Source organism: Diachasmimorpha longicaudata, chromosome 11 (genome assembly GCF_034640455.1).
Source record: "Diachasmimorpha longicaudata isolate KC_UGA_2023 chromosome 11, iyDiaLong2, whole genome shotgun sequence".
NCBI classification, from domain to species: Eukaryota; Metazoa; Arthropoda; class Insecta; order Hymenoptera; family Braconidae; genus Diachasmimorpha; species Diachasmimorpha longicaudata.
The window spans coordinates 3,259,669-3,278,980 of NC_087235.1; the positions used below are offsets into that span (position 1 = coordinate 3,259,669).

The 19,312-nt window shown below is 38.5% G+C and overlaps 1 protein-coding gene across 1 annotated transcript; it reads right to left on the bottom strand.

The window, feature by feature from the left end:
- Positions 1-2,729: 2,729 nt before the first annotated feature.
- On the bottom strand, positions 2,730-19,037 carry LOC135167703 (zinc finger protein 500). Its single transcript, XM_064131175.1, has 2 exons — positions 17,991-19,037; positions 2,730-13,356 (listed from the first exon to the last, which is right to left on the bottom strand). Exons 1-2 carry the CDS (start codon positions 18,307-18,309, stop codon positions 12,161-12,163), a joined length of 1,515 nt encoding a protein of 504 aa, XP_063987245.1. The 5' UTR covers positions 18,310-19,037; the 3' UTR covers positions 2,730-12,160.
- Between the last annotated feature and the right edge of the window lie 275 nt (positions 19,038-19,312).

Sequence of the window (19,312 nt, forward strand, 5' to 3'; positions counted from 1 at the left end):
AAAAAATGGCTTTGGTTATTTATGAATTTGGGGAAATTTTGTTGTCTTGTAAATTGCGGAAAATTTACCTGATTGTTTTGCATTTTTTATGAACAGTCAGTTTTGTTTTTTATTATTTAGAGTGTTGAAATCTGTATATAGATATATTTGTTTATCCTGTCGAACTGATAGTGAACTGTTAACTTACATTTATGAAATTATTAACAATTTATTTTGATATAATTGAAGTCTTTTATTTGGAAATTTATTCACTGGATCAGGAGAAGTGCAGGTGGATGTCCTCAACCGAGTTATCAATTTGGTTTTTTGGATTTGGAAACTGAGGTAGTACTAGAGGATGTGGTCAAAATCTTGGGATTCTGCTCTGCATGAGCAGATTGGATCAGTTATAATTCCAACGCAGGGTAATGACGCTCCTAGATGGTAATGGATTGAACTGATTGACACTGACAATAGATTCTGTGGGTAATTTGCATTACTTGGACTGAGGATGTGGAGATTGTCTATAGTATAATTCAGATTAATTACCACCTCTTTTCTGATGGTTCGTCGCTGCTGGAGCATTCCTCGGTTTTAAAATGATTTCGATGAACTGGGGCAGTCAGTTCCATAAAATTTCCCACATCCATATTTCGCTCTGGAAATGTACGGAAAAGATTATTAGGTACGCGTTAAAATTACGTACCTATTCCGTAATCTGTCAGTTAAAATAATATCCGGTGAAAATTACAGAACAGTTACCCACACCGAGAAAAAAAAATTATTTTTACCAAATGTTCAGTTATTTCAGGGAAATATTTATTTTATCAATTCTTTATTTCTGAAATCGAGTAGTTCCCTGACAATTCTCATTAGGTTTAAATTGCGTTAATTATGTTGTTCTAGAAGACGATCATGTTATTTATAATTTTGAATGAACTCCTGTAATAATTATGAGCATTAAATAATTAATCGAAATTCTTCCCAGAAGAAAATCAGAAATTTCGAAAACCTAAATAATCATTAAGAGTTCATTTAGGGTTACTTGGAAAATACTAATCCTCTAGAGTAATATGATTATCGTAATTTAAATAAAATGCCGCCCCTAGGTGGTGATTCAACCGGAGAAATACAATTTTGAAAAGATAAATCCTTCTTTGAAGTAACTGAATATTTGACAAAACTAATTTTATTTCTCCCTGCACTTTTTTAGTGAACTTTCAGGAAAAAATTCAGATCCTGCCAGAAAAAGTGTGGAACGTTCAGTAAAAAAATGTGTAACTCTCCCTCATTTTTACTGAATACTATTTTGACTGACAGATTACGGAACAGACCCGTAATTTTTCAATAATTTTTCCTCCATATTCTTCTAAAAATTACATCTTCATGAAAGATCTTAGATTTTCGCGACTCGAGGATATAATTTTTCGCTAAAGCAAACTCCCTCCGCTGTGCATATGAATGACGACTTTGACATGAGAATAGTTTAATTACGATCGTGGATGCGCCTTTGATAGAGTCACGGCCACTGTTTGCAATTCAGCGAGCGTTTGCGCTCTCTTATCAACGGATGACGATCTTGGCACGTTTGTGGATGCACAAGGAGGCTCGACACTTGCATATTTTTGGAGGCCACAAATTCAAGGCTCCAAGACAGATGCGCCGAACGCCCCATGAAATATCGAATGTACAGGCGATATTTTTGGCACAACTAATCAACTTGTCTGACCTTCATCTCCGTTACTACTAGGTCGGTAGAAATTCATCATCGTACTTTGATTAGGGTCAAGTATTTGTTGTGGCGATGGGTGTGATGGTTGATGGCAGTTAGAGGTGTAGGTGTTACCATCGATTTTCTGGGGAACAAGTGGTCAAAAAATTCTTTTGGTGACTGGAAAAATCTTCCAAAAAAATACCGACGATTTTTTTTTTATTTATCTAAAGTGTCGAAACCCCAGAATTAGGTTACTTATCTTCACTATTATCATTTTACAATTTACGTACATTATTTTAGTTTAAAATATTGAATATTTAAAATTTTTTAATTACAAACTCGTAGATATTTACATATTTCTTCGATGTACTTATGTATTGGCGATTCGCCTCACGATTTCGGAAGGATCTTCGACGGATAAAATTCATTCCACATCAGCAGGCCATATGAAAAAAAGATTGTTACTTAAAAATTACTTTGGACATATTTATGAGACACGGGAGTCTCATAATCCCCGTCGCTCGTAATTCTTTCCAAAGAAAACACTGTTTCCAAAGCGAGGGAAACGGTTTAGTTTGCTATATATCGAGTGGGAGTACGTGACTAGGTGTATAGATGATGCGCAGTACCACTCACTTTAGCTGAAGACAACAAAAAAAGTGCCACTTGATGCTGTGTATGACGCCTTTCAGCGAGAAGATGAATCTCTGGATTTTTTTCTCCCAGATTCAAGGGGAAGATTCGGAGCAACAGCTTTCGAGGGATTTCCTCTGTTGATTCTGCCGATGAGAATGAAGGGGAATTCAGGAGTTAGTAGTTAGGGATAAATGAGAAAAAAAAATTTCGCCGCTTGGGATCGAGCATGTGCGAACAACTGACCTTAATTGTCCACGGAATCGATTCAACTCGGCCCAAATGCTCGCACTGCAATTTTCGCACCTACATTTGGTCGCGAGTCCGACGAAAAAAGAAATGATTAATGTGCAGAAATAAAAACAACATTGACACAATAAAATAGCGAGACAGGTATGATTAATACGTTTTTTTTTCTACGTTTCTATTTATTATGAAAATATAATACAAAACATCCTATGTCGTATTACATAGATAACAATGCTCAATTAACGTTTTTTTTTTTCCATTTTTGTTATAACATTACCATCCAACACTATTTAAAAGCATATGTCGGGTTGGGTAAAGTTGTTTTTGCATATTTTTGGTTATCATTATTCATTTTGTTACTTCATCTTTTCAATATTTCATTCCATCTGTCGTTTTTCATCGGGTTTTTATTTTTCATTCTCATTTCTGCACCTGACGTTATGGACAGGCGATTATATTTGTAACGCTGGACTTTGAATAAATGAACATCGTAATTTTTGTCTGAATACAAAAAAGTGAGGACTCTGTTTTATAACTGTTTTTCGGTGTTTTTCGATGCATCGCGGTCATCGTGTGTCAACAAATTGAATCAATTTCTTCATTCGTTTCGGTGCGTAATGTTCGTTTTGCCTTCATCGAGTCAATTCAATGGAGTTTTGTATTAGCACTATTATTACAAATAATACAAACGTATGTAAATATTTGTTACAATAATATAATTATCTCCTTAGCGAGAATAAAGCTTAAGTTTAATAAATCTAGCGTCACTATCGTTTTTTCGTTATTTTTTAAAATTTCTTTTGTTTCACACCATGCTCTAACATCGAGGAGTTTTTCTGATGTTCGTGGTAGATTAGAGAGTTCTATAACATGAGGATCGATAACGAATTCACCCGTGGAACCATTGAGAAATATTCCAGAATTTGTAAATGTCCATAACAAAAATCTATTTATTTTATTTTGCCATTTCACGAATGCGCTGAACTCCACGAGCATCAGACTAAATTTCCTGATGATTCTACATTATATCACTACCTCACAAGCAAGCGATGTTCGATTCCCTTTAATTTTCAAATCACCGCACTCGTTTTTTTCTTCCCCGAACTCTCCATCTCAGGGTAAGCGTTCAGGACCCGATAATTATCGAAACATCGTGCTTGCCTTAGGCATAATTAATGTAAATCTACGTAAATGCTAAATACGTTTAGCACTACTATTTATGAGGATAATGTAATGACGTCTTACATATCTTGTGTGTCACCTAAATCATTTCAATCGTTAATAATCCCTATTATCATCGTCCCTCATTACCGTTTAATTATGGTATTTCCTTGGTTTTAGATAGCACTATATTGCTTTTTGTATTGCTTCGATGGCAGTACAGCCCTACTTAGTCATGCAAAGATATATTGAATTAATTTTTAATTGCTTCATCGTTTTTCTTTCCCCCGTGGAATATCATTCGCTTTCACAATGCTCTTCCATTTTCTGCCTTGATTATTCACTATGCATTTACTGAATGTAAAATATGCGCCTTAATTTTACCTTTACTGTTCATTTCATATGCATAGTATTTGCTTTTATCCTCGTTACGCATTTTAATATGGCTTTTAAGACCATGCGTTGCGATACGCGTGGAGCAATGACTCTACTTCATGTATCATAAATCCAACTAATTTTATTTGTTTTTCGTATTTTTATTTATCGTTTTAAATAGTTGTTCTATATAATTCTCGGTAATAATGAGTTATCAACATATTTTCTATAAATATAGGTAACCCTCGCGTTGCTCGACGCGCCACCAGCCTATGCTCGATGCTGTTCTTCTTCGTTTCTCATGCGTTTATTATTTTTTTATTAAATAAAAGCTAGAAAATATGAGTACATTTTTGTTCGTATAGTATTCTTGGAAATCTATTACTCAATACGCTCCGTGGGCAATTGCATTGCACCATTCAAACAAATGTTGCACTCGGAGAAACTATTCATCTGAATTCAGGAGTAAAGTGGTAAATCGAGTAAGACACTTTTCACTATTGATCAGTTTTTCATGAATAACTCGGAATCCAGGGTCGACAGCAAAATTTTTGTAATGACCTTTTTTGAAGGGCACATTGAGTACTACAAAAAATGTTTACACAAAAATTACGCGATCTCTGTTAGATACAGAGATATTGCTGAAAAACGACATTCATGGATGAGTCATCTTTTACCACTTCGCCATTGAATTGAATAAAAAATTTTATGCGAAATTCAATTTGATTTTTATCAGCATTTTTATTGACATCGAATAAATTGTTTATTTCCCTCGAATACGCCGTTTCCCTGAGTGCAATTCCGTTTCATTCGACATTTTAATGAATCGCAGCGGGTTCTCTAGAGGCAATTGATGTCGGTATGATTCATGATCGTACCTCGTATTTTAATTTATCGTAATCAATCGTAATATGGCCTGTGAAATGCACGTGTTTGGGGGTGATTATTTATCGAGTTGGAGTGACTAACCTAGGGTTTTTGTGGGGGTCTGTCTACACGGGGAATTTTCCCCTTTCGCCTACTTTTTTTGTTGGTTTGAATACCCCGGCTGTCGTGGGACATCCTAACGAAACAATATCCTGTAAATATCAGTCGATTTTCATTTTCTTTAAGGGGTATCACAATTTATGCATCTCCGCAATATCAATAATATCTATGTGCACACTAGATTCAAATTATTCGCTTTATCAACATCATTTAGGATTATTTTTATATCACATCTGTCTAACGTCACTGCGCCCAATCACATGTTATTACCATTTGGGTAAATTAATTTTTTGTTCATTTTTATGTTTGAGTATTTAATAGTGATGTTCACTCAAATTTTGTTCACAACTAATGATAATTATAATCACGAGTGGAATTCAATGGTTGGAATCTTCATTAGTTAACGGCTTTTGATATTTACTTTTTGCTCATAATTTTATTTATTTATTTTGTCCTCGACTCGGATATTCGTGTCAATGATATTTTTCGTGATTTCGTTTTCATTATTCATTCGGTTCTACTATTTTAATTGATCTAATTGACACTGCCGTCACTTCAAACGTGAATTTGCATCACTATTGGAGAATAATTTAGGCAATTGAAATATCAGGCACTTTATAAATATCTTTAACGCATTTTAACGAAATTATTCGTTGGTTTGGTGAATTCTTTGTTTTGTCTTCGTTGCGTTTTAATGTTTTGGAGAAATTAGGGTACAGTGGGATTCACTTAAGTAAAACAGAGAGGATAAAGAGGATGGAGGAGAGATTGCAGTCAAGTAGACAGAAGTTTTTTTAAAATTTAGATTGAGATGAAAATTGAAGGCAGAATTGTTTTATTCCGTTCATTATTGATAGCCGGGAAGCTATACTATACTCCGATAGATCAGAGTTTTCGTAATTTTGCACTGTTAGAAAATTGACCCCTTTGATTTTAAAGATAAAGTCAGGAAATTTTTTGTGTTGATTGTTTAGATATTAAATTGAGACATTTTTACTATTGACGGATTTTTCTATTCGTTGAAAATCTTGGTGTAGATAATTTTTTTTCTATCTAAAGTCATGGGAAAATATAATGGAAGGAAAATGAAATTTAATAGACCGTAGATATGCACCAACGGCTTAATTTTCGGGAAATTTTCTAACAGCGAAGAAGTCATCGATTAGAATCCTTTGAAATTGCAGTGTTGAGAAGAATTTGCTTCATCGCTGAGCAACATTTAATCCCTCTAAGTAGTAATAAGGTAATTTCACGTAATATTGACTAATAATATTGACTATTCACTAATTGAATTTTTCAATTGAACAGCACAAACGTGCGCTCCTAACAATTTCCATTAAAGTTGAGTTGAAATTTTCATTGGATCGCCTGAATTTCAGCTCAGGCTGTTTTGACTAGGAAAATCGGGGTACATGTAGTAACGAGAGATCGTGAGCAGAATATTAGGATAATGCTCAGCTTCAAAAAATTTGATTAGCTGATTTTTCACTGTTCCACTCAAACCTCGCACTCATTATTAAAATATCGATAAATAATTCTTCATTCGTCAGTCTCAATTCGTCAGTGAAATTTCCAACAGCTACACAAATTTCAGTGAGTTCTTCATCATTGACAGTTCATTATTGAGATCTTAGGAAACATTTAGATTTGGAAGCAGCATTTTTTTTACACAAAAAACGATAAGGATCGACAAAATATTATTTTCGAGTTTTCATTGGAATTCAACTGAATTCAAATGACTTTAATTAGACCTATTTTAATTAGAATCCCAGAATAATTTCATTTAAAGTGTTTTTACACTTTTCACTTGATCGTTACATTTTTTCATTCAATTATGCGGAAAAAAAAATTTTAATTATGTAAAATTCCAATGGAATCGTCATTTCCACAAAATATCCTATATCGTTTTATGTGTATTTCAAATGAGACAAGAAAAACTACGTTTGAATGTATTTTTAATAAATGATGATAGTTCGAAACCGATATTTATTGAATATTGGCCCATTGGGGACCCAGCATCTCGTCAGCTTTTAATATTAACCATTAAATTACCTCCATCACTGTTAACTCAGCTGCGATTAACCTATCGTTATCATCAATCAGCAAGAGCTATTTTTCCAAATCCCTCAGGATCACTATATTCAAGTTCTATATTTACAGATGCTGTATCGTAAAACTTCTATTCAAGAAAAATCAATACTTCTAAATTTATATTAAAAATATTCGTAACAATGTGCGCGTCGTTTTAAAAAATTACATTATTTATTCTTGTTGTAAAATCGCGGGAGCCATTGGGAATTTCGGTTATCAATCGTGGGAGCCGAAAAATTCAGTGTTTTCAACGATTTATCGAAGTGAGAGCAATGGTTTTAATCACACTACCACTGTTTCAGTATCGCATTTGGTGATAACGTCGCCCATTCACGTGACTTGTTAATGTCTCTGGTTTAATTCACCTTTCCCTTCCTCCTTACTTCCCTAGACACACCCTGTGGTTTGGATTTTATGTTCCAGTGTTTATCAACGATGTCGGTGTGTTTTTGCCAGGGCAAAGAAAAGTGGAATTGAACGAATACCTGAACCAGCAACTAAGCTCTTAAAAAAATCTCTAGCGAGAAAATTTCTCCGAGATAAAAACTATTTTTATTTTGAAAAAATTGGGGCTAAACCCCAGTCCATTTTAGGGAAATTGATTTCACTTTTAGATTGAAAAATTAATTAAAACTGAAAACTTCAATTGTACACTGCCATGAAAATATTAACAATCAGGAACTTCAGAACCATATTTTAGAAATGATTTTCAATAAAAATGTCTCTTCGTAATGTTTTTTAATTCAACAGAAAAAAAAAGCGTCTTTGTATTTTTATCGTGCACATAAAAAGTATCAGCAGTTGAATCAGTTCCCCCTCCCTCCAAATAAAGCCCAACAAATAAAACTGGCTAAGCTGGAAGATGCAGGCATACAATACTTAAACCCCTTAATCGCAGCTTATTTTCGCTCTATATGTTCAATTATTCATTGCAAAAGTTTTAATTGTGTTTCCACTTAAAGCTAGGACTGTTGTGAACACATTTGTTCTCTAAGTGTCGTGACTCGTAAGCGCATTATTTCTTCTTTCCTTTTTTTTTCAATATAATATATCTCTTTTTCATTATCGACGGAGTCTAAAATGTTACAGCTTTATTTTGGTACGAATTTTTTTCTTCATCTCTCACGTTTTTTCTTCAAGCATGAATGCTAAATAATGACAAATAATGTTCCCTCAGTGAGCGACATCAGTCTGACGATTTTTCAGGTGACGAATTCGTAAATTCAGCGGGACGGTAATAACACACTGGTGAAAATTTTTTTGTTGAGAGATTGAAAAAAAAGATTGAAGGAAACATGTGAATTTGGCAAAGTGCTTGAAATTCCCAAAACTTTAACGATAAAGCCAACTATTCCTCAGCCTCATCATTCATTAGCTTCTCACTTCGTTATATATTCCTCGCAATGTAAGTTCTGTGTCTAAGATAATGTGAAACGGGAAATAAGAAATAGACGAGAGCGAAACAGGAAGTTGAGAAAATTTGAAGAAATGTTTTTGTTCGAAATTTTTTTTTTTCAACAGGAAAATGTTCATCTCAAAAATTGGAATGCGACAACACAAGGGCTTTCGATCCATTCGAATACGATAATATGCAATGTGGAAGCTTATCATAATTGAAATATACGAATCATCTACTGCTAAATACCCCGTATTAACAATAAATATTCCATCAAATTTAATTATTAGTTTTTTTTTTCATCACTCATCTATATAATTTTTTTGTTTGTACACATACGTCTTTGAGCACCTCTAGTAACGTTGAACTTGCGATAACAGGGTTGAGCTTTTGTATATTATTAATGGTTTATTTTTCATTGTTAATTTTAATTATTCTCGGATTAACCGATTTATTATCTACAAACTACACCGAAGAAGGACGAAAACCTGGATATGCTCTTCTTTCGTTAGTTCCTGTTATCGTTCCCGTGTATATAATAATAAAATAAACGATTGTAACGTGAATTTTACAGTCTAGTTGTCTCAAGGTCATTGATCAATAAATAAGGAGAATAAATGAAATAATAATCACTTGTTATTCGATCGTTGTATCGAGTCGTTGCATTGGTACAGTCATAAATCAGTGAAATAAATACAATTAAATAAATTATTACATAAATACATGGGGGGAGGAGATGGGGGAGGGAGGACTAGAAACCGTATACATAATCAGTCACAAAAATGTCAACCTCAACAAATCAATTCGACTAGAAAATAAATTATAATGAATAAATATCTTTAAAAACTATAAATTGTATATTAAAATCATTGAGTCAGTGGCAAATACTGCCATTGAGTCATCCTCAGTCCACAATGATTTTGGTCGCTTCGTCCAAAAACAAAGCGGAAATTTCGTACCTTATTTTATTATTTTTATTCCACTAGTTTTGTTCAATAATGCTTCGCGGTTGTGGGAATTGGCTTCGATGCAATATCGCACTTCTACAGGCAGGGAAAATGTTTATCACACGCATTTAACTTTTCTCTATTTCACTTCAACATTTCTCTCTTCAAACTGTCGAAATTAACTGAAAATATTGCATCCGCTAATTGGTCTACTGTACATGCAATGATATTATTTGTCGTTACATTATAAAAGACTTGTCAGCATCTTTTTTATCTCATGGAGTATTTGTCATTTTATCTCTCAACTTAGTACCGAGGGCGTCGAAGCTTCAGCGATTAATAAATATTAAAGAGCGTAGAAGCCGCTGCACACATGTTCACCTATTAATTAAATTTTTCTACGGTATCAAAACAGAATTTTTTTTACAACAAAGTGATGGACAAATTATTGTATCGATCACGTGAAATTATTGATGCGTTGTCTTGACTATTTTCCAAAGAACAATTTTTCGATTGCTTGCAATTGATCAGCCGCAAATTTGTGAACATGCTTGCAGGGCAGTAATTGCGTTTACTTGAAGCATCTTAAAGATACATTAAATCTCACTGATAATATTGGATTTCGCATTAAGTAAAATTCATTTCGATGTTATTATGTGGGTGTGTTTTTTTTTTTCTATTTAATCATAGAATTCGTTGTTTCGAAACATTGCTTTTGAGACCGTAACATCACGTGTCCTCATATAATACTATACTGGGACTCTTTCATTATTCTGTTCTCTATATAAAATATGCTCATAACAATATAACTCGATCGCAAAATCCGGAGTGGTTATCGTCATGTGAGTTGTTGCGTCAGCTTGCAAGCATTCGATCCCCAATGAATGCAGTTTTTCGGAAGTACCATTATAAGCATAGCATTCTGTACCATAAAATCGCGCCTCATTCCACGAACAATTAATTATAAATTTTTAAAAAACACTGTCACACTACCAAAACTCCCGATTGAATTTTCCAGATTTTCCATTTTTTATTGCGCTCAAAAAATCCCATCTAATCTCGCTTTTTGCTCCGACAGGCGTTATCATTACTCACCCCTCCCTCTTGGGCTTCCAAACGTCCTGATAATGATAATATACCACCGGGTTTAATGCGATTGTAATGACACTGAATGTCTATTTACCAAACTAAAACCCGAAAGCCAAACTAATACGGACATAGTTTTGAACTGCATGAAACTACTGCAACCGCATCCATTAGGGTTGCGAATGCTCCATGGCTGACGCGCCCCTTACCCAATAGACAACATTGAAAGAAGACAGCGGGGGAGAGGGTGAGGGTGAGGGTGAAAAGGGCATAATGTGGGAGTGAGTGCCGCCCCGGAAATACGAAGAAGTTGAAAAGAGGAGTATTAGTTTGAGTTTTTAGGGCCCTTCAAGGTGTCTCAAAGGGATATTTCGAGAATAAGGGATACAGTTATTAGTGTTAGAGTAGATTCGCGAAGTTTTGCGTCCTCGTTTACGCGCGTCATTCAATTCAGGCAGCTAAAAAGGTTTATTATAATCGCATTTATCGCCTCGCGCGTGACTAGAAATCTCATTTTCCCCTAATAGTAATATAAACTATTTTTGTATTAATTTTTTTGTCAATTTTTTTCGTCATTTTTTGGATTTTATAATATATACCTTTGTATATGTATAGAATATATTCGTGTATATATATAATTATGTATATACCTGGATAAAGGTATAAACAAAATCGACTAGAGTGACTAGAACTGTAGCGTTGTGAACGTCACCAATGAGACGTTTTAATCTCACATTAATCCTCATTGTTTTTTTTTTAATTTAATAATTACCATTTTTTTTGTTGTTTTTCATTTTCATTGCTTTTACTTGACTTAACAGTTACTGGACGTTTTTTTATCAATGTCATTCATTTTTTTTTGTCTACTGGCACTTTTCTACTTAATCTACTTTGCAAATCTCCGCTCCTTCGTTAATCTACACATGGCATGAATAACTGCCACATTTATATTTCATAATCGTCATCAGTCACAGCGTGGGCAGTCAATGGGTATTCCTCTTCCCCTCGGACGGAGTAAAACACCGGAGTTGGAAAAAAAAAATGCTTGACTTTTCCCCCTCAGTTTAAGCTCATTTTTCTGGTATTTGCCATTCCCTCCCCCCGAGCTATTCTGTTCTAATGCCCCCGAGGGGAATTGATCGACTACCGACGCTTCGACCGCACAGTCTTTCCGCGCGGACTCGAAGACGCTTAACGCTCCGCAAACTGGCACTTTACTACTTAATCTACTTCTCAAACCTCTTGAACAGAGCAGCCCCATCCTGGGTCTCATCGGTATGCTATTTTTTTTTCGCTATTCCGAAGGTCTCTAGCGTCAGTGACACGTTATTTGTGCACTTGTTGCTAATCCATTCGGCCCTGTTGCTGACCCGTTAAGACCGCCTTTGGTGCCACCAGTCGTCGATCGAGAAACGGCTGTTCCTCAACCAAAATTAATGGTAATTAATAACCAAGGGCCTATGGCAGAACATTTACATTGGTATTTACTATGTCCTGTCGTTAGCTCTCACTCTCTGACAGATCATCGTCACCGATGTGCTGCTACAATCCACGATTCAGCGGTGGTGAGTGCTGGCCGTTGGTTGGGTGCTGCTGTGGTAGCTCATCGTCCCTGAGACAGGCCGACTCAAGGTGTTTATTCAGGTACGACTTGAGGGCAAATGTTTTATGACACCTTGAGCACTCGTAGTTCTTATCAGCCGAGTGTGTCTGCATGTGCGCCCGTAGATTAGAACGATCGGCAAATGCTTTGCCACAGTGGGCACAGCCGTATGGTTTTTCACCCGTATGACTGCGCAAATGGCCCTGGAGTAGCCATGGACGTGAGAACATTTTACCACATACACCACAACTGTGGGCCAATTTGTGGGTCAATACGTGCATCGCCAGAGCTGGCATACTCACGTATGCTTTACCACAGTGAATACACTTTTTGGCTGATTGTGAGTCTAAACTTCTGTGTGTCTGCTTGTGTCTTGATAGGTTTGATGATGTTGCATACTGTTTACCACACTCTGTACAGGTAAATTTTGGCCGATCTGGTTGGGCAGCTTCTTTCTCGGGTACAGCAGCTGCTGTACTAGAGCGTCGCTTTGATCTACCGTCGGATACGAAGAAGGCCTCGTAGGTGTAGGCGACGGTTTTGTTGCTGGCACCGTTGGAGTTGGTGGAATCGTCGGGTGTTGGTTCCTCGTGGATTCGTGGCTCAGGTGTGCTCACCTGACGTTGAGGGTTGTGGTTTGGTACTGGCACCAGAACTGATACGGGTATTGGTGTGGGCTGAATGGTGGGTTGAGTGGTTGGTGGTGCTGATGGCTGAGCAACCGGTGGTGTTGGCGGTGGCAGTGACAGGGTGTGGATGAAGACGGAATGCGTTGGCGCTGCTGGGGAGGCACTCAAGTCCAGGATTGCCTGGGCTGCTGATAACTCATCCTCCGGGGAACTTCGGATTATCTCGGTACATGGTTGGAGGCTGTATGGTCGGTAGATGTCCTTTTTCTTGGGTGGGAGGGAGATGGCTGTTCCGGTACTTGTGAAGCACATGGGTAGGCTCTTGTTGCGAGGCAGATTTGGTGTATGTTGCGGGGGGGATGGAGGTGTGAGGGGTACTATGTTCGGTTGATGATCGTGCTGAGGTGGGGGGGATTCGGGGACTGGTCTTGCTAATTCTGCTGCTGATCGCAGCGTCGCGTACTTCGGGGGCTCCTCGTGATTCAACCAGGACTCATGAGCGTAACCTGGAAGACAGAAATTTCAATGATTCAATCGGTTAGTTTTGGGGGAACTAAAAGGACATTATGAGGGAAATATTAGCGTTTTTTTGGTGTGAAAAGGTTTAGTGAAATTTAATAGTAATGAAAAAGGTTTCATGTTTATTTTAAGATCGATTGCTGGAATGGGGGTAGATCTGATAGTAGAATTAGCGATATGAGGGGCTCAGGGGTATGGGAAAGCTTCAAAAGGTCTAGCGAGGCGTAATGGTAACTGAGGGATCGAATTTGACTGATCGAGTGGAAGGGAGATATATTCAGGATTAATGTGACAGTAGCCGGGGATCATCTGCATCATATAACACCGTGTGTTCTTATGAAGGGCACACGACTATGCGATTTATGGTTTATGGTCTCGGGATTTCAAATGCCTGGGGCTCAAGTTTTCGGGACGGATGTTTCTCAGTGTGAAAAAAAAAATTCGGTGTTTGTCATGGAAAATAGAAGTGAAGATGGCTGAGAATACATGGAATTGAATTTGAAAACATCAACGACGCTTTGTCGAAAAGGGGAACGAGAAGTTTAAAATTCTGAGATGTCCTCGAGATTCTCTCAAAGCGGATTCCCCAGTCTGCACGGACGAGATTTTCCGTCTGACGAAAAGTTTTCGTCGTTCTGTTCAACCAACGCCATTCTTCCACCCATACTCGGACGATAGTGATGGGTTTTTTTTTTTGACAACCCCCCTCCACCCTCTACTCTCCACTGGCAATTTGGAATTTCAACTCTCCTCCACCGAAGCATTCACGTACCCTTTTCTTAAAGCCCTATATAGTCCCTGCCACTGAGGAGCGTAATAAATCGCTCCGATCACCGGAATGGTACATTATTCATTCAGGACACGCCTCTGGTCCCGCAAGGATTTTCCTTCGAATAATGATCTTGAAACCTTCCCGAGATAGAGACGAACTCGTGAGGGAATTCAACATTTAATGATGAGATAGAGTACATGGAAGGGAATTTATATTTTAATTTATGTGGAAACCCTACACTGTTTGGAGTGGGTTGGGTTGTTTTATTAATTACATCATACCATGATAATTTTTTAACCTTGAATATTGTTCCCTGAGTGACACCTTATATATTTAAAAATCCAAATCTTGACCCACTTTAAATATTCTTTATTCGTAAAGACACTCAATTTGTTACAACTGAAGATTTTAAGAAATAGCGAGATGCTCCTCAGAAAGGGGTAGATGTTACTCCTGTAATGAGCAATTTGAACTGAACTAAACTGACAGGGTCTTGACGAGATATCTTCCGAAGAGTTTTTGGAAAAGTATAAGGGGTGGAAGTAGTGCATATCTCCGAATGCATATCTATAATATTTCCAGGGATTTAAAGATAAAGATTACACTTACATAGTACATTAAAACTATTTATCTGTTAGCTCAGCTGTTTAAACAACAAGAGGATAAGAAGATATTGTTAATAATAAGGTATCTGTGGGTTTTCTAATCCGTACCGTAAATAAATAAAAAATTTTAAAATATAGTAAATTTAAAAAATATCGAACCTATCAAATAATTTTTATCAACTTTCTCCGGTGTGTCTTCACTATTTTTCAGAGGGGTAAAAATGAATGAAAAATACCCCCCGCGATATAAATATTTGAATCATCATGAATCGACCCCCCTTCTCCCTCCCCCCCCCCCTCACGGGCGCCTACTGCAGAATCGTTCCATTTGGTGGGTCGTACGACAGCTGTTTCTACCATGTGCCGCCATTATCGGCCTCTCTGTACATATACATACATGTATGTACACGATACTAACCTAGCAACTGAGTAACCGGTGGTGGAGGGGTGAGAACTGTTGTTATAAAAAATAATCACTGTATTATGCACGTAAATGAGGACGGAGAATCCACCCTTGTATTTATCTGTTGCATGAAATATATTTGATGCAAGGGAGGAACGAAATATGGGTGACATAATACGTGACGGGGTTGCATCTGTCGTTTCAAATGACACTCACTACAGCCCTGTGAGGGATACAAGAGGGGTACACCAGCTCAAAACATTCACGTGATTGTTATCAAGATCGTGCCGTTTTGACGTTCGATCACGAGGTGCCACTTGGCTGGCTCCATCACAAATTTTTATTTATGAGGGAGGAATATGTTATTTTTGTCAAGTTCTGGGGCGGATGCAGTGCAGTGTTAGTTCGTTAACAATCTCAGGATTGGTTCCGTCGAAAAAATAAATCCCAGCGAAATCTCCAATCCACTGAGAATGCAAATTAACGAGGAATGGTTTCTGCGAGCTCCCGTTTAAAAACCAATTTGTTACACGCCAAGGCGTTTTACACTTCCGCAGGTATAACACGTATACATTCTGTACATGTGTGTGGTGAAGAAAAAAAAAAACAATGGGTGGGAGTTCGCGGGGTGGGGGTGGTATGGGAAACAATAAATCAGAAAATTGTGCTATCGATCTTTGGCTCCGGGTTGGCCCTGCTATTATTGGCTTGAAATAAAAGGAAGTCAACAGATAGGACTCGGTGGGTTGTAGGGTGAAGGGGGGAGGAATGGGGGGGGGTGGATGGTTTGCGATGCCAATGGGGATGTGAGAGGCAGGCGGAGGTTGTTAAAGAGGTAGGAGAGGGTCCCACTCTGTATCTAGACATGCATTTCATCAACAGGAGGGGAAAGGATCAATAACATCGAATGGACGCTCGGCTGCACGCCGCCGGGCTGTTGATATTTTCCACTGTTAACCCCTCCTCATCCCTCAGCCTGGGGTGTTTCGAGGAGGCCACTCGCTATTCACAATCCGCTTGATTCTACCCAAAACCGATATTAAATCCATTCACTTCGCGATACGATTGTATTAGTCGCACTCGCTCGGCCACATAACCCAATCTCTTTGCTCACAGGGTCACATCCAATCTGATGATTTAATTGACAGTTTTTTTTTTGGGTGAAATTTTGATATTTCGGTTATCGATTAATAATCGGTCAATTTTTTTTTATTTGCACTGGCGGGGTATTATTTTTTTTTTTCATGGAAGTGCATCGTCACGTACGGAGAAACTGACCACTTGTTGAGTAAGTCTTCATCGTCTTTTTCACGATAATCGATTTGTGCATACAGAAAGTTATGCCAGATAAAATATTTAGAGATAAAGGTCAATTCGATTTTTTTATCCATCAGAAATTGAGATTAGGGGCGAAGGAGGGATGGAAAAACTTGGCGCAAAGGTTACTTTTATCGCGTGGAAATAATAATAGTACTCTATATGCACAGAGGCATAAAAAATGACGAACAGAGAGAGAGAGAAAAAAAATTTGGAGGGGGAGGAAAAAAATGAAAGTTCAGGGTAGAATGCTTGGGTTATAGTGCAATCGGGCCGCGGGCGCTAAACTGGCAATGCGCCGATCGGATCGAAGTGGTGGAGCCCCTACAAAGGCGGCATTACGTGGCTGAAAGGTGAGAAGAACCAACAACCCTCTCTCCATCTTCAATTTTCAACGTTTTTTTTTTTCATTTTTTTATTTCGCCGATTTTGCGGCTTAACAACAGCAAAAGCTGTTTCACGCACGCGTTTAATCCCTCTGTCAGTGTGACGGGTCGTCAGACAAGTCCGTCGAAACTGCCAATCAATCTGACAGCAATTAAACCACCGGAAACTGACCAACAGTCATTTATTTTCATTAACACTCTTTCCATTCGAGTTTCTCGATGGCTGATGTTTCGAAACAAAAAAAATTGTTTTCCGATCATTCGAGGCTCATTTATCCTCTCCGAGACTGATGTGGACATCAGGGTGTGCCCACATCACTCTAATCTGAACTCAGAGGGGAATACAAAAAAAAACTTTTGACTGTCCTATCAATTCTGGCCATCGCATCAGCCTCGGCCTCAGTAGAAAATAAAAAAAAAAAACCATTCAGACTCGAGAGAGAATGAGAATTTATACGAACGTGGGTAATCCAATCTGACAATAAGATAACAAGGGGCCTAGAGACGTAGCTTGGCGACATTTGGGGAGTTTCATCACGTCTCATGAGCATTTTGGATCGAGTCATTCTCCCCCCCTCATCCCCTCGTTGTTGCGTATCACGCGTGTAAGTGGTTACACCATTTATCTTCCATGTACGTCTTGTTGAGGGTGGATTTTTCTCAAGGATGAGGCGAATCACCACCCCTCATTCTGGACAGTTGAGACGCAGCAGGAAAGAGAGGGTGGAATTGAGAGGGGTGGACTACTGAAGATGAAAGAATTAATGTAACTGAGGGAGACAGCAGTAACACACTGAAAGTCTGCGCAACACGCGGCCTCGCCCGGAGGGGAGTGGGCACAAGCGTCATCCGCAAAAAGTCGTTGAAACTGTTTCCGACAAAAAAAAAAAAGGAAAAGGAGAAGAGAAAAATGGTAAAACAAACTTTATGAAACAAATCCGTGAAGTTATGAAAACTTCTCTACGTTGTTTTCACAAGGGGATTTAATACTTTTTATCCCCCCCCCCTCCTCCCCTTTTCCCCTATTTTTCTATCGGAGAATCTGAACTTGGGGCGTGGCATAGATAAAAAATAAGTGTCATGGAGAGATTGCAATGAGTAAAAAAAGGAAAATTAATAAAATTAATGCTGTCTTTACCGTGATAGTAGAGTGCCCCCGAGGCATTGAGCGGTGGTGGACTAGGTGCTGTGGTACCGGCAGTGGGGCTGTGTGGACCCCAGCATGTCTGCTGATTGGCCCTGTTGCCGTCACTCGTGCTATCACCAACAACGTCAATCTCCTCTTCCTCGGTATCAACCATCATTCGTCTTCTATCATGGACGGTGTCAATAATGTCACTCCCAGTGTTTGCAATATCGATGGTGTTCTTGGCATCAGCATTGGTAGTATCATCGTCATCCTGCCTGTCCGGCCACGGATAGGCCTTCCATTTTTTCGCCATCAAGCAGCGCGGCATGTTGACTGGCCCTCTCTTCCTCTCTGTCTTTGATTAACAATCCAATAATTATCCGAATTATCAGCCTTGACTCATCAGATCTGATTAATAAACCATAACTCGATCTCCGTCACTCCCAGCACAGTAATCATCACCAACACAATTTATTATTTAATATTTCACCACCGACAACGCGACACCGACGGCGTCTCCGTCGGCTTCGTTTAACGCGAATTTTTAGCCTCCTCTGGTGGTGACTCGCGCTAGCCGGCTTCGGTGGCGTAAGCGAGCCACTGTACCTCGTCATTCGGCCCTTCAAAGCACAGCCAACCAATTATCCTCCACAATCATCATTCCTGGTGATTCCCTCTCACCAGCTCCTCTCACTCAATCACTCGTTCACTTATCACCTTAGACCCTCCAATTGATCATAAAATATAATCAATTAAAAATTTTCTCATCCTCCAAACGATTAATCATTTACAATTCTTCAGAAAATAATAATCAAATAACGATGAAGAGGACGTCGATGTCGTCGTTGTCGATGTCTCAGTAGTATATCCAGATATTCGTTCCCACTGGATGATGTTAACTCCACTGCTGTCTCTCACGGTGTATGGAACCCGCACGATTCTTGCGGGCTTCGGGCTTTTCACTTCCCAATACCCTTACGAGGTGCAGCCGAGACTGTCAGGCGGTGGCAGAGTGAGTGAACCAACACACACGATTATTCAGAGAGAACGGGGGTTAAGGGGGAGGGGAGGGGGGGGTGAGGAGAGAGAGGAGGGGAATTGCCTACACCAGGGGACGCGTTCAACCCTCCGCGCAGACGTTCCAATTCTTCCTTCCTCGTCGTCCAATATATCCCTCTCTCAATCCCCTACTTCTCAAAAATAAAATTCCCCCTCGCATCTCACCACCCCTTTATCTCTCACACCACTTTTACTGCGGCTCACCTCGATTTTTCCTACCAGTAGAGTCCAGTTATTTACCCAGAACACGAGGACCTCGGGTATCATAATTA

Bases quoted from the DNA above. Each gene is read 5' to 3' on its own strand.
- LOC135167703 (XM_064131175.1), bottom strand. From the start codon at position 18,309: ATGCCGCGCTGCTTGATGGCGAAAAAATGGAAGGCCTATCCGTGGCCG. The intron at 13,357-17,990 runs GTAAAGACAGCA...TCTGTCTTCCAG, and splicing joins GGGGGCACTCTACTATCACG to GTTACGCTCATGAGTCCTGG.